We start from the raw sequence: 15099 nt of genomic DNA on the forward strand, positions 1-15099 counted from the left end.
GTGCCCGTACTCAATTGAGCTGGCCTCGGGGCCCCAGCCTTCATCGTCGATGTAGAGCTTGCCGCGACGACTCTTGGTCATCCGGCCCACAACGTATCCCTTGACCCTTCGAAGCTTCCCTTCAAGAACTCGAAACCACCGTGCGCTGGCCCCATGGCGGGCGCCAACTGTCGTGGAATTGTCACGGTAGATGTCCTAGCGGAAGGACTTATTCGTGGAGCCATCGCAACAAGGTTAGCTTAAAGGGGTTAAACGGGACAAAGGACACAGAGAGTTTATACTGGTTCGGCCCCTTGCGGTAAAGGTAAAGGCCTACTCCAGTTCGGGATTGGGTTTCGATTACCAGGGAGCGAATATGCTTGACCTAGTTCTCGATCTCTTGTTTCTTGCCCTAAACCGTCGTCGGGTCGTCCCTTTATATACACAGGTTGACGCCCGACGGCTTACAGAGTCCCGGCCGGCTCATACACAATGTGTCCGGCTCGGTGACTAACTATGCTTGCCTTACAAAACAAGTCATACACATAATGGCGGTTCATCCTCTTGGGCCTCAAGTCGCCATTGGTCTTGGGCCGTCAACGGCTCGTATGATCCGCCATCTTCATTGTAAACCGCCAATGGTATGACCCGGCCCCTCCTGGGCACTTCATACCCAGTAGTTATATCCCCAACAATTCCCTTGCGACCATCCTTCTGAAATCCTATCTCGGTTCTCGCTAGGCGGCCACGATGGCCTGTGATAGCGCCCACGACAGCATCCAAACCTTAGGCGGCTCAATCACAGCCATCAAATATTTGCTCTGCCGCAGCCCACCGCGATATCATGGTGATTTATGGGGCATGAAAATAGATCCATTGCCTGATGGATCTTAAGGTATGGGACGACACTGAAGAGATCTATACCTGTTCTGCATCCTCACTGGTGATCATGTGAGACATTATGTGCTTGAAGCACTCCTCCAAAAAACATGGATCTGTAGTAACTGAATTATTGGTATGAGTTCATCGGAAGTTGGTCGCAAAAAAGAAAAAGAGTTCCTCAGAGGTGTTTGTTTGCCTTGTCCTATCATTTTTATTGTTGAGAGGTCATTTTGTGCTTTATGTTCTAGGCTGTACAAGATATGTACTGTTTATTTGGGTTCTTTTAAGAAAATAGTTCATTTGTTACTCCCTCCGTAAACTAATATAAGAGCGTTTAGAATACTAAAGTAGTGATCTAAACACTCTTATATTAGTTTACATATGGAGTATTTTTTATGCTACAGCCATATCGAAGAGGGTAATAGAGATGGTGTGCCGGCTCAGGTAGGTGCAAAAACGATGAGCTTGAGGTAATCAATTTAATCGTAGCCTTTTTTCCATTTCATTTTCCCTTTTGCCCGCCGTTCTTCTAAATTGAATTGTTGAAACTTCTTGACTTCATGTGAAAAAACAATATTGCAACGTAGCAATTTAGTAGAAAAATATTATGATATTCATATCATATGAAATGACAACACAACTTAGACTGAGTTAGGCACCAACTTGGAACCATTAGTAGAAGCGTAAACACCACACAAAACCAAACTCACGACACATTTGTTGCCTTGTAGTTTTAGATGAATGCTTCCACTTAATCTCTTCAAATTTAAACTAAAACCTACCCGCAACAAAAAATAAACAATTTAAACTAAAATCATGACACTTATTATGGAACGAAGGAGGTATTTATGGAAAATCCTATCATTCTACCGCAAAAATAGAAGGACGCGGCATCACATACCATCATGATCTAGTTGCTCTAAATTTTTTTAAAGGAAAGTTGTTCTAGATGAGCGATACTAGGCCGGGCCCCCTCTTTGCCGACAGGAACAGGGACTAGAAGAGAAACTGGAGACCGACCAAGAAACCGTTGGCCCACACCGGAACGTGCTTAGGGGCCCTGATGACATGGTTTCTGAAAGGCTTTACGCGTATAGTACAATCAGCCGGCGCCCGCAAACCCATGGGCCTAAAACCGTCCAACAAATCGCCATCACAACCCAACCTATGTACCACCTCCCAAACCGGCGTCACGTAGTTCCCTACTTAACATGGATCCACCACTCCTCCCAACTCCCAACACCGAAAAGTGAAAACCAAAAGCAAGAGAACTCGGCCATGGCGAGACCGCTCTTCCTGCTCGCCCTCCTGGCCACGGCTCTCGCAGCCACCTCAACCCTCGGCCGCCGCGGCGGGCTCCTGGGCGGGTGGAGCCCCGTCCCGGACGTGAACGACGCGCACGTCCAGGAGCTCGGCGGGTGGGCGGTGGCCCAGCACCCCAGCCTAGCCAACGACGGGCTGCTCTTCCGCCGGGTGACGCGCGGCGAGCAGCAGGTGGTGTCCGGGATGAACTACCGCCTCTTGGTGGTCGCGGCGGACGGCTCCGGCAAGAGCGTGATCTATCTCGCGCAGATCTACGAGCACTGGAGCGGCACCCGCAAACTCACGTCCTTCAAGCCGGCTGCCGGCGGCTAACTGATGCGCCTTGAATTTCATCTGTTCGTCCTTTGTGCATGTACGTAGTACTCCACTACAAGTAAATAAATGAGTCGTGTGGTTTGATCGTCAGGCATGCAGTTCATCCTGACTAATAATATTTGCTATCACTAGCAAATAAAAATGTGATTACTCTTCTAGAATGTTGTAATGGATGATTTGTTTCTGTCCTCTGCCCGTCTGCGTCCAGTCCATTGGTTGATTTCGAGAGCACGCTTTTTTTCTTTGAAAATGAGGATGACCCCCGGCCTGTGCATCACGGCGATGCATGCAACCATTTTATTAATTATTTATAAAGACCTTACAAAGTAATACATCAATAAATGTGAAGTCATTGTCTTGGCAATATATGTCGCCACTCCTATCCACTTGGTGAAGGGGTGCAGATTGTCAGGGCGTATACCCATACCTCACTCCAAAGCCTAACATCTAAAACCGAAGGCCCCAACCAAGCCGAATTGTCGGGCCTGGGTTACACGCCGGTCCGGCGCACTCTCATCATGCACCGCATGCGCATGCTGCAGAGGCCGTCGCCACCGTCTTCCACCGATCCATCTTCAGAGCAGGTACTGACGCATTGACCTTGCTAGGCATGCCGTTGAAACCACCACGACGCAAGACGACGCCACCTCCCTATGCGCGTCCATCATCCCACATCCGTCACCGAGACCCTACTGCACCATGCCGTTGAGACTCCACATCGTCGACGCGTCACCTGAAACGCCACTCTACCGCAGAAACCTTCCCCTGTTCCCTCGAGACAATGCACACCTCCAAGAATGACAGTCCCAGGGGTGGGGGGGCACAAGAGCGTCGTCGCCATCCAATCGGCTGATTTAGGGTTCCCCCAGAGGTAGAGGATAGAAGTATGGTGCTTCTCCATGGCAGTGCCTTCCAAAAGTGGACGCCACAGAAGAGTGTTGCCATCGCCGGCCTTGGCAACTAGCCAAGAGCAAGGTTTTCACCCAGATCTTCTCGACGGACTTCCATCTAGCAATGTGTGCATGGGCCGCCACAGACCTTTGTCGCCGCGCAACATGCATGGCGCACCGGCAAGATCAGATCTGACCGGAGGACAGACCATGCATGCCGCCGACCTATCCACCAGGGCCTCCACACCGTCGCCGCTGACCGCATCCATCGCTGCCACTTGAGACAGGGTCTGCCGCCGACCGCATCCATCACTGTCGCCTGAGAAAGGGTCTGCCGTCGACTGTAGCCATCGTCGCCAAGGCCCAATCGGTCGCGCCTCCTCACGTTGAGGGGCCCCACACCACCCCTATGACGTGGGAGAGAGGGAGTCCCCCGCCAGCACGTCGGTGACTCATTCTAGCGGCAGCAGTGGTCGTTTGGCCGTATCGAATCTCGATGTAATTTTTATTATGTTTAAGATGCTTAATACTTTCGTTGAAATTTCATAATAGATCTGATCTTTTTAGGAAAAGGTAGCCATTGCACCGTCTTTTTTTTGCGAAATGGATATTAAGTTTTGAGTACTCTTAAGTTTCACATGCCCTTACAAACACAAACATACAGAAAAATAAAATTATATTACAAATTCTTGGGTCGTGCCTAAGTCTTCTTCTTTATGCATCCACTGGTGACGTACCATGAGCATAGCCTGATGGAGCCTCTGGGCCTCCGTCTTGACGGAGCAAACTTTTGTAGACCCAGGAGCTTGTAGACGCAGCGGCCGGAAGTCGTAGATGCAGACCATGAGACATAGACTACAGCGATCTGCGAAGCAAGTCACCACCCCATAGAAGAAAACGCTGATAAGGGCCCCTAAAAACTCTAAAGACCACGAACGCTGGCCGAATCAAGATGAATCCACCAAAAACCTATACCGACCAGATGCAATAAGACCCATCGAATGCACGACTCCACATGCCCTCAACATGTGATAAACATACCAATGGAGGAGAAAGAGAGCGAGCAGAACATGTGATAAGCATACCGATGTGATAAGCATGACGAGCACCATCCGATGAAGACTGCCACTCGAGCACACCATCTCCTTCGTCCATCCCATCGCAACCCTCCAACACCTCCAAAAGTAGGCCGCCCCCTGATAAGGACCTCCCCGCCGCTATCAGTGTCGCACGGGCTTTGCTCGGTACGTGCCCTGGTGGCAACGAGAGGTGAAGTAGATGCGATGGCGCCCATGGTTCGAATAGCCCGTGACGGTGTCCCGGCTATGGGTCTCTCACCACGTCGTCTCCCGGCCTGGTGGGCCGGGCCGAGGACCAGGCGGCCCGTGATGCATAACACGGAAGGCTCTCAAAGACTTGTCGTGTACTCCAAGGTGTAGAATTCGTCGGAGACTCAGTTTCCTCATATGTAGCCAACTAAGGTGTTGTAACCCTAAACCCTCCTGGTATCTATATAAACCAAGGGATAAGGCTCGTAGAGGAGACATAACAATCTCAGGGTAGATCATCTGTACTTTGTACTCCATCAAACGAAAATAAACACAAAAATGATGTAGGATTTTATCTCTTCGGAGAGTCTAAACCTCGGTAAAATCTTGTATCCTTATTACCATTGTATCTAGACACGTAGTTCCGGACCCCCTACCGAGATCTGTCGCATTTAGCTCCATCAGCCTGCATCAAGCGGGAGTTTACTATTATGTGACTGCTTTGCACCCTTTCATTTCAATGTCGTGTTTGATATTTTGGGAGTCACAACACGCCATTTGTTTCTGTCTCGTTTCGTTTGCGCTGATCTTTCAGCTTGTGTTCCCCTCTCATTCTTTTTTGTTCGCAAGAAAAGAGAAAAGGAAAAAAGAGAAAAGAATCTACAAAAGTGTTTCCTAATCCCAAGCTCAAATGCTCCTCTATGAGAAGTAAAATATTTTGTTATTGACAAAAAAACATTGCTTAGATTCTTTTTGCGTGCAAATTTTCGTGGGGAAATCACATTTATGGAGGTCTAGGATTTTTTTTAACAAAATCAATACTTGAAATGCTTTCAAAAATAATCTTTTGAAGCGTCGATTTTGGTTTTTTCACCCAGAGTATAAGGAATGTTTTTTCTTCACAAAGAGTTGCGAGTATGTTTTTTTTAGGAGTCATAAATAACTTTATTCATCATCAAAAACCACATTATGTGGGATACATAAAGCGTCATGGGGTTGTAGAAGCCACACATGGCGCCCCCGAGCTAATCTAACAGAGAATTTTGCTAAACTATGAGCATCCGTATTGGATAAACGACCTTCATGAGTGATTCTACAATTGAAACTTTCAGCCCTAGCTTTGATTTCAGTAATAATGGAACCATATGTGCCTCTGCTGCTCCTGTTTATATCCTCTACCACTTGCTTTCCATCTGAAGCGATGATAAAGTTTTGAAGTGCAAGGTCGTCCGCCAACGCAAAAGCTTCGCGACAAGCTATCGCCTCGAGGGTGGCTGCATCATGAATGTTGTCTATCACCAGGGCTGAACTGCCCAGGTAGTTACCCTGATCATCGCGGCAGACCGCAGCGGCGGAGCCCCTTCTGTTAAATCTGTGGATTCCTGCGTCCACGTGAATCTTTGCAAACCCCGGCGGAGGTGCCCTGGGCCGTCTGTTCGCAACAGCAGCTTGTCTGAGCCGTCCCCCTGAAGGGATATTCGGCTTAGTATCCATAGTCTCAAGCTCCGCCATGAAACGGGTGATGAATGCGTGAGTGGCCTGCGGGCTCTGAAAAATTCCTTCGTGTATCGCCTTTCTTCTCGCAGTCCATATTGCCCATAGTGTGACAGCCAGGGTCAGGAAAGCTTCATGCGATAATACGTGCATCATTGAGAAAAGCCATGCTTTTGCAGCCGGTTCGCTGGTCGCCCTCAACTGACACTAGTAGAAAAGGGGGCTTTTGTCCTGGTTGGTAAGGGCCTTTAGTCCCGGTTTTTGAACCGGGACTAAAGGGTCGTTACTAATGCCTCCCCCCTTTAGTCCCGGTTCTTACACGAACCGGGACTAAAGGCCGTCCACGTGGACGCAGACTGGAGCTCCACCTTTAGTCCCGGTTGGTGTTACCAACCGGGACTAAAGAAAATTTTATGATTTTTTTTTGAAAAAAAATTGCGAATTTTTTTTAATTTTTTTTTTGATTTTCTCATTTCTGAATTATTTTAACCTCTAATCTCTAATCACCACCCCTCATCACTGCTCAATTTATCCTCTAATCTCTAATCACCCCTCATCATTCCAAATCATCTAACTTCCCGGACGGTCACCCATCCTCTCACTACTCCAGCCTGAGCACGCTTAACTTCTGGGTTCTATTCTCCCTCGTTTCCAAGTCTGCACATGTTGTTTTCCTGACAATATTAAGATGTCAATCCTATTAACCCTCAGGAATTTAGCTTGAGCATGAAGTGACACATTTCACTGTTTGAGTTTGAAACTATTGTTTTAAAAAACAATAATTATTTAGTAACACTAATATTTCTGGAATAATTAGTTTGACCACAGTTTGACCAGATTTGACCACAATTTGACCAGATTTGACCAAAATTCAAAACAACTGAAATAATTATTTAGTAACACTAATATTCTAGAATAATTAGTTTGACCATTGTTTGACCACAGTTTGACCACAATTTGAAAATTTTTGAATTTTTTTGCCTCTCCAGATCTTAAAAGCCCCGTATCTTTTTTTCTGTTAGGTTTTTGAGGATTTTGAAAATGTTTAAGAAAGTTCCCTCGTTAAATTCGGATGTAACTTTTCGAGTAGATGATTTTTCATATAAAAAACTTTTTCATCCGAGTTCGTATGCAAAAGTTATGCCCATTTTAAGAAATTCCAGAGAGATTTTGCAAATAAAGTCGAAATTCATATTTGTTAATTTCCCCAACAACTAGACCACATATCACATGGGAAACTTATTTTATTTTATTTTTTGACACTTCCATCATTTTCTTTTGTTTTTTCTAAAACTGAAAAGGCGGTCCAACGGGGGGGCACATGGGAAACTTATTTTATTTTATTTTTTTGACACTTCCATCATTTTCTTTTGTTTTTTCTAAAACTGAAAAGGCGGTCCGGGGGGGGGAGTTTGAAAATGGGACCTTTAGTACCGGTTCGTGCCATGAACCGGTACTAATGCCTCAAAGCCCATTAGTACCGGAAGCCCATTAGTACCGGTTGGTGGCACCAACCGGGACTAAAGGTCTAACCTTTAGTCCCGGTTGGTGCCACCAACCGGGACTAATGGGCATCGCACCCTTTAGTCCCGGTTCGTGGCACCAACCGGGACTAAAGGGCCCAGGTGAACTGGGACTAATGCCTTAGCCGCACGAACCGGGATAAATGCTCACATTAGTCCCGGTTCGTGACTGAACCGGGACTAATGTGAAAACTGCCCTGTGACCAAAGCCCTGTTTTCTACTAGTGTGATCCGCTAGCTCTCCATCAACTTGGGCCCAAATACATCGCGCCATTGTACAATCCAGAAGGGAATGTTTCCATGAGTCTGGAGAGCCACAAAGTCCGCATGAACTGGTTTCTGACATGTTTCGATGTTCTCTGACGTCCTCGGTCGGCAGCGAGTGTCTCGCAAGTCTCCATAGGAACATCCTTATTTTAGCTGGTACACGGACATGCCATAGGTATTTCCATGATTTCTTCTCTTGCATTACGTTGGATGACCCTGCCGTTCCTTCTAGCCATGCCCCTCGTCTTTGCTTGGTGTTGACGAGCATCTTATAAGCTAAACGGACTGAAAAGAGCCCCTTTTTCTCAAAATTCCAGGCCCAAAAGTCTGACACCACTCTGGTGCATAGGGGAATGCTAGTTACTGATGGAATGTCAATCGGCAGCATGACCTGGCGGATACGGTGCAAGTCCCATGTGGTTGTTGTGTGATCAATCAATTCTGCTACAAACTGTGGAGGGTTGTGTACCAAACACCCATATGGTTTCATCATCTCATCCCTTGGCAACCAGTTGTCGCTCCAAATCTTAGTGGTTGAGCCATCTCCAATTCTTCTTATCAAGCCATGTTTGAGAATATCCCATCCTTCCACGATCGCCCTCCATATCTGGCTCGGGTGCCCACGGAGCTCTGCCTCCAAAATTGTGGTCAAGGGAAAATAAACACTCTTGAGAACTCTTGAACTTAGAGAATCTGGGTTCTGCAAGATACGCCACGCTTGCCTGGCAAGCAAAGCGAGATTAAACAGCTCAAAATCCTTAAACCCCAGACCTCCCATGTCCTTTGGCTGTGTCATATCCTTCCAAGATACCCAGGCCGGTTTCCTCTTGCCATCTTTGCTGCTCCATCAAAATTTCCGTATCAACATATTTAGGTGCTCACATAAGCCCCTTGGTAGTTTAAAACACGACATAGAATAGACAGGAACTGCTTGAGCTACTGATTTGACTAGCACCTCTTTTCCTGCTGTTGACAAGGTTTTCTCTATCCAGCTCTGCACTTTGTTCCATAAGCGGTCTTTTAGATACTTGAAAGCACCGTTTTTTGATGATCCCACATCTGATGGCATCCCCAGGTTCTCGCTTAGGGTTTCGTTAGGAACATTGAGCAAATCTTTTATTTCAGTTCTTACCAAGTCAGGAACTCCTTTACTGAAAAAGATAGACGACTTATCATAGTTGATCCTCTGGCCTGTTGCCTGACAATAGATTTCCAACAACTGGTGCACCTCCAATGCTCCCGCTCCATTTGCTCTGAAAACAGCAGGCTGTCATCTGCAAAAAGTAAGTGGTTAACCGGTGGCGCCGATGGAGCCACTTGTAGACCACGGGTGTTTGATGACTCTTCTCTGGATTTTATAAGGCACGAGAGGCCCTCTGCTGCTAACAAAAACAAATACGGAGAAATGGGGTCCCCCTGTCGGATCCCTCTTGTGGGCGTGAACTCCTGAAGTTTCTTTCCATTGAAAAGGACTGAAAATCTCACAGTTGATATCATGTTCATGACAATTCCAACCCACCTTTCTGTGAAGCCTAACTTCAACATTATGGCCTGAAGATAAGACCACTCCACCCGGTCGTAGGCCTTCATCATGTCTAGTTTCAGTGCACAGTGTTGATTTTTCTTTGCTTTGTTCCTTTTCATAAAGTGAAGACACTCATAGGCCGTGATTATATTATCAGTGATCATCCTCCCTGGCACGAAGGCAGACTGCTGCTCTGAAATAATATCTGGGAGTACCAACTTCAAGCGATTGGCGATGACCTTTGATGCTATCTTGTAGAGGACATTACACAGACTTATAGGACGAAATTGCGACAAGAGAGTTGGGTTCTTAACCTTCGGAATCAGGACAAGGATGGTATCATTTATACTTTCCGCAGATTCCATTCCATCCACTATTCTGAGCACTGCTTTAGTAACTTCACCCCCACATATCTCCCAATGCTGCTGAAAAAAATGTGCCGGGAAACCGTCCGGGCCTAGTGCCTTCAAGGGAAACATTTGGAACAAGGCCTTTTTGACCTCTTCTTGACTATATGGAGCATTAAGAGTGACGTTCATCTCTCGAGTTACCTTCCTCGGGACCGTGTTGATCACACTTTCCATGTTTTGCACCCCCTCAGAACTGTATAGATTGTTATAGAAAGCGGTAGTAGCAGCCTCCATTTCTTCCTTGTTTTCGGTGACACGGCCATCCGGGAGCTGTAAGGCTTTGATCTGGTTCTTTCTGCGTCGTCTACTAGCTCTTAGGTGAAAGAAATAAGTGTTTTTATCCCCGTGAGCCAGCCACTCCAGGCGTGCCGTTTGCCTCCATAATATTTCTTCTCTGTGATAGAGCTCCACCATCCTGTCTGTGATCTTAGTCTCTAGATGCGAAGGCGCAGCTCTGCCTGGAGCCGCACGCAAAGCCTCTAGTTCCTTCTTTAGTTGCCTGATCTCCAATCTCACATTCCCAAAATGGGTGCGCTCCCATGTCGTCAAATCAGCAGACAGATTTGTTAACTTGTCATGCAGCCCGGACACACTCCCTGTCGCTATCGCATTCCAGCCATCTCCCACCACCTGTGCAAAATCCGGGTGACGCTCCCAAGCAGCTTCATATTTAAATGAGCGGGGCCCAATTTTGCATGCATGCACGTAGTCATTTCGGAGCAACAGTGGTATGTGGTCGGAAGATGCGGTGAGATTGGGTCCAAAACAGGTGCCCCAAATTTCCACAGACCTCACACCAGTCAGGCAGCCTCTCGTATTTAACACGAAAGATCTCTCTCTTCCCTTTCACAACCAGAGAAACAACATTCTTTAGTGGCTTGGTTACATCGATCTTTACCCGGACTCGAACGAAATTTCCTTCAAAGTCCTGCGACTTGGGCTCACCATAGATATATTCCCCTAACGTAGCAGCAAGTGCTTTAACTTTAGGCAAGAATCCGTCCGGAAAGTCATGGATCTGCATCCATATAGTAATCTTATTCAGCTCTATAGACGACGGCCTGGTGAAACCATCGTAGCGCTCGATCACCACCGCCTTTCCCTTGAACGACCATGGGCCTTCTTCCATTACCCTCTCCCAATCACCTAGGCATGAGAACTTGAGTGTGTATAGGTTATCTTCCAGAGGCCGAATATGCACCTCCTGCGCTAGATCCCACGCTGCCCGCATGTTCCTATAAAACCAGTACTGACTGTATGTTTTTGGCGTGTGCACCCGGGCGACTGCCATCCACCGAGTAGCCTCCTCTTCGAGTTCATCATCTTCCATGACCACGTCCTGAAGATCATCCTCTTTCAATCCTAAGTTCCTAACTTAGCCATCATGGCCTCCAGCTCGGCTGCTGCCTTGCTCAAGCTTGAAGACGATTCGTCCATTGGATCTCTCGCCCGAGATCGATGTGTTCCGCGGGCGGTGAAACCCTAATTCCTCCCCGCCAGGGAACCTGCCACTGCCGGGATAAACACCCCGATAGACCAGCAAGAGAGGCGAGGGGGAAGGGGAGGTGATTTTCTACGGTGGTGGAGATCGCCGATCGCCGCCGCCGAGAGGAAGTCTAAACCCTAACGAGAGGGGACACTGCTTTTCCTATCACGTGTGGCTGGGCGCTGGGCGAGCGCTAAGAGTTGCGAGTATGTACGAGTAGAACTTAACACTGTTTGTTGTAAAAGAAGTTCAGCTTCTTAATTCTTTCTTATCTGTAATGGGGGAAGCAGGGAACCGTCAGCGATTTGCTCCCCTGCATCGCGTGCGCCCCTGTCCAATGGAGGAACCGACGGCGGCCGCTGCCGACTGGTCCAAGCTCCCGTCAGACGTCCTCACCACCGTCCTCGGCGCCCTCGAGTTCCCAGACCTCTTCCGCGCCGCCGCAGTCTGCGCGGCCTGGCGCGCCACCGCCCGCGCCCTCCGTCGCCTCGGGATCTACCTCCGTCCCCAAACCCCCTGCCTCCTCTACACCACCGCCGCCGCCGGCCCGAACGCCGCCGAGCTCTTCAGCCTCGCCGACAAGAAGGCCTACAGGGTGCGCCTCCCGGACCCTCCCATCGGGGAGCGCAACATCGTCGGCTCCTCGCACGGGTGGCTCGTCACCGCCGACGCCCGCTCCGAGCTCCACCTCCTCAACCCCACCACCGGCGAGCAGGTCACGCTCCCCTCCGTCGCCACCATCGAGCAGGTGAGCCCCGTCTTCGACCGCGACGGCAACCTCGAAAGGTACGACCTTTCTCGCCACGGCGACGAGCCGCAGCCCTGTGGGGTGGACGAGCTCCGGGGAGTTCTGTATCTCAAGGTCGTGCTGTCCGGCGATCCCGCGTTGGGGGATTGCACGGCCGTGGTGATTCACAATCCCTATAGGTGTCTCTCGTTTGCGAGGGTCGGTGACGACAAGTGGCACTGGATCCCCTCGGCACCCGGCGAACCGCCGCGGTACTCCGACTGCATATTCGCCGACGACGGCGCGCTCTACGCGATGAATCTCCTCGGCGGTATCCATTGCTACGCCATTGAAGGTTCTGGTGCTACCTGCAACATGATTTTCTAGGACAACTCGCCATTCGTGGCGTATAATGGGTACCTATCCAAGGCGTCGTCCGGGAGTGTGCTGCAAATATGGAGGGTCGCCAGGGAGACAACAAGTGGGGAGCAAGAAGAGAGGCATACAGTTGGTATTGAGATATACTCATATACAGGGTTGACTTCGACAAGCAGCAGGCGGTCCGTGTGCGGAATTTGGGGGATGACGCGTTGTTCATCGGGCACAACTATACTTGTTGCCTTCCCACAAAGGACTACCCAGGGCTGCTGCCGAATCATGTCTATTTCACCGACGACGACGAGTACTGGCTGATTGACGCGAAAGATAATCGTCGGGATGTTGGAATACTGAATCTGGAGGATTCTTATAAGATAAGTGCCAGTGGTGTGGTGTCTCCCCAACCATGGTTGAATTGGCCGATTCCTGTATGGATCACTCCAAGTTTTCATAAGATCCACAAATAGCTAGGTATGATTCTTGCACATAGTAATTACATATTTACCTTTGCTTGGTTTCTTTCTTATGTGTAAGTTGATATGGTTTTATTTCCTGGTTCTTTGTTTCTGAGTATCTGTTCGTTATTTGGCAATACTCCCATAGCATGTTAAAAGATTTGACACATTGACAGGGTGTTTCATCGATACCATATACACAGCAGAATGCACCGTTGCCTCTGTTGAATTGATAGCCCACAATTTCTTTAGCGTCCATTCGGAGGTTTATGTTTGCGATGATCAGCGGCAAATTTCTGTTCGTACAGTATTTGGCGTTATGTTGAATCGACTGCTCAATTTTAAGGTGGTGGCTAAGGTGATTCAAATTACAAAGAGTTCACAGAAGTTTTCTCCGTCATTATTTTTTCACACTCACTTGTATGACACTGTTTGCCTTTCCCTCTTTACCATCACTATTTGGTGAAGTGCATAATTCGCGTACACCTATACAGTACACCCTCCTTTTGCTTCGCACGAAATGATATTTATAAGTTATACTTACTGGCGATTATTCCAAACTGACAGGTTTCCAGTATAAGGATGTTAGTGGGAAGGGAATGCTCTTGCTTGTCATCAATAATTTACTCCAGAACTATTCTGACTGGAGATATCCGTTGGGCTGTTGCTTTTGGTAGGGCAAGCAAGCAGAAAGAATTAATTTATCTGGTGGTCAGCCTGGCGAAGCATTTAGGAAAATGTTCCCCAGGGGAAGGAGAAAAGAATGTTTATGTTGGCTGAAATCGAAGTTGCTCTGGGAAGAAGACAGGATATCAGTGGGAAGAGAATGCTCTTGCTTCTCATCAATAATTTACTCCAGAACTCTTCTTGCATTTCTATTAGCTTAACCTGCAGGATGGAAGCGTCTTAAATCTTTGAATTCACTGTGACATGTCCATGTTGATTACAGTGGCAGCAGTATTTCAGTGGTATTTTAACTTCCTAGAAATGCCTGCTCCGCTGCACCCTTTCCTGTGGCATTGAGAAGATTCATGAGGATTTTACCTTCTTATTGCGTTGTTTTAAGATGTTTTCCGCATAAAGATGAGAAACATGATTGTTCTGCAAAGCCGAGGCAGATCGAGATCTTTGCTGCCCTTCAAATCCAGGTTTAACATTTGCATCTCACCAAAACGGATTTAAAATCCTGCTGTACTCCTAACCATTGCAGGATGGGACAATTGTATTTACCTTGACACTGTAGATTGAAATCCCACTGAAACTTACTTCTAGGTCTTGATGTGACCAAGTATGTGACAACTGTAATTATTTGGGACAACTGCAATAACACACCTTCCTTTATTTTTGTCTCACGTGGAAATTTACCGGGTGAGAAAGTTCTCACTTCTCCATTCCGGAGATGGTACTTGCAATGTAAGCAACATAATTTAGTCATTACTTGGAAATAATGAAATTAAAAACATAGAGAAAGTATTGACAGTTATATCGATAGTGTCGACCAATCTGCAATGTAGAGTTTAGTTTCTCTTAACTACATACGTACTACCGCACGCAAACAATCTATAGTCTCGTGCACAAGCTATCGGCTGCCTTGACTTACCTCTGAATAGCTTCTACTAGATGGAATGGGTTCAGATTGCCTTCATGTGGCAACTTCTCCAAAATGCAGTGTTAACTAGAGATAACTTGAGGAAAAGGAATTGGGAAGGGAATCCTTTATATTCGTTTTGTCCAGAAATGGAATCTGCTAAACATTTGTTCTTTGGCTGTGGGGTGGCTAGAATAACCTGGGCCGTTGTTGGTAGAGTGATGGGTTTTGATTGTTGTCCTAGTAGTTTTTGGCAAATTGTCTCTTGGCTATATGCTCTCCTGCCTGGAGGGGACAAGTTTTATATACACTACTGGAATTTTCATGTACGCCGGGTGTAATACTCTTTGCCGAGTGCTAAAACACGGACACTCGGGAAATCAAGCTTTGCCGAGTGTTACTCTCGGCAAACCCACCGTCACGGCAAACTGCCATCTTTGCCGTCACTGCCTCACGGCAAAGAGGCACCGCACGGCAAAGTTGCAGACGCCGAGAGCCGCTCACGGCAAAGAGGAGCCACGTGGCATGCCCGTCCGCAACAGACGGCTCCGTTAGTTACTGCGTACTTTGCCGAGTGTCACTCTCGGCA

At 47.7% G+C, this 15099-nt stretch overlaps 2 protein-coding genes across 2 annotated transcripts; both read left to right on the forward strand.

Moving 5' to 3' along the window:
- Positions 1–2071: 2071 nt before the first annotated feature.
- On the forward strand, positions 2072–2688 carry LOC123073667 (cysteine proteinase inhibitor 8-like). Its single transcript, XM_044496728.1, has one exon. It carries the CDS (start codon positions 2140–2142, stop codon positions 2494–2496), a length of 357 nt encoding a protein of 118 aa, XP_044352663.1. The 5' UTR covers positions 2072–2139; the 3' UTR covers positions 2497–2688.
- An 8999-nt stretch (positions 2689–11687) lies between these two features.
- Positions 11688–13834, forward strand: LOC123076812 (putative F-box protein At5g38270). The gene is made up of 2 exons (XM_044498952.1): positions 11688–12938; positions 13490–13834. Exon 1 carries the CDS (start codon positions 11700–11702, stop codon positions 12474–12476), a length of 777 nt encoding a protein of 258 aa, XP_044354887.1. The 5' UTR covers positions 11688–11699; the 3' UTR covers positions 12477–12938; positions 13490–13834.
- Positions 13835–15099: the final 1265 nt, after the last annotated feature.

Source organism: Triticum aestivum, chromosome 3D, assembly GCF_018294505.1.
Source record: "Triticum aestivum cultivar Chinese Spring chromosome 3D, IWGSC CS RefSeq v2.1, whole genome shotgun sequence".
Classification (NCBI taxonomy): Eukaryota; Viridiplantae; Streptophyta; class Magnoliopsida; order Poales; family Poaceae; genus Triticum; species Triticum aestivum.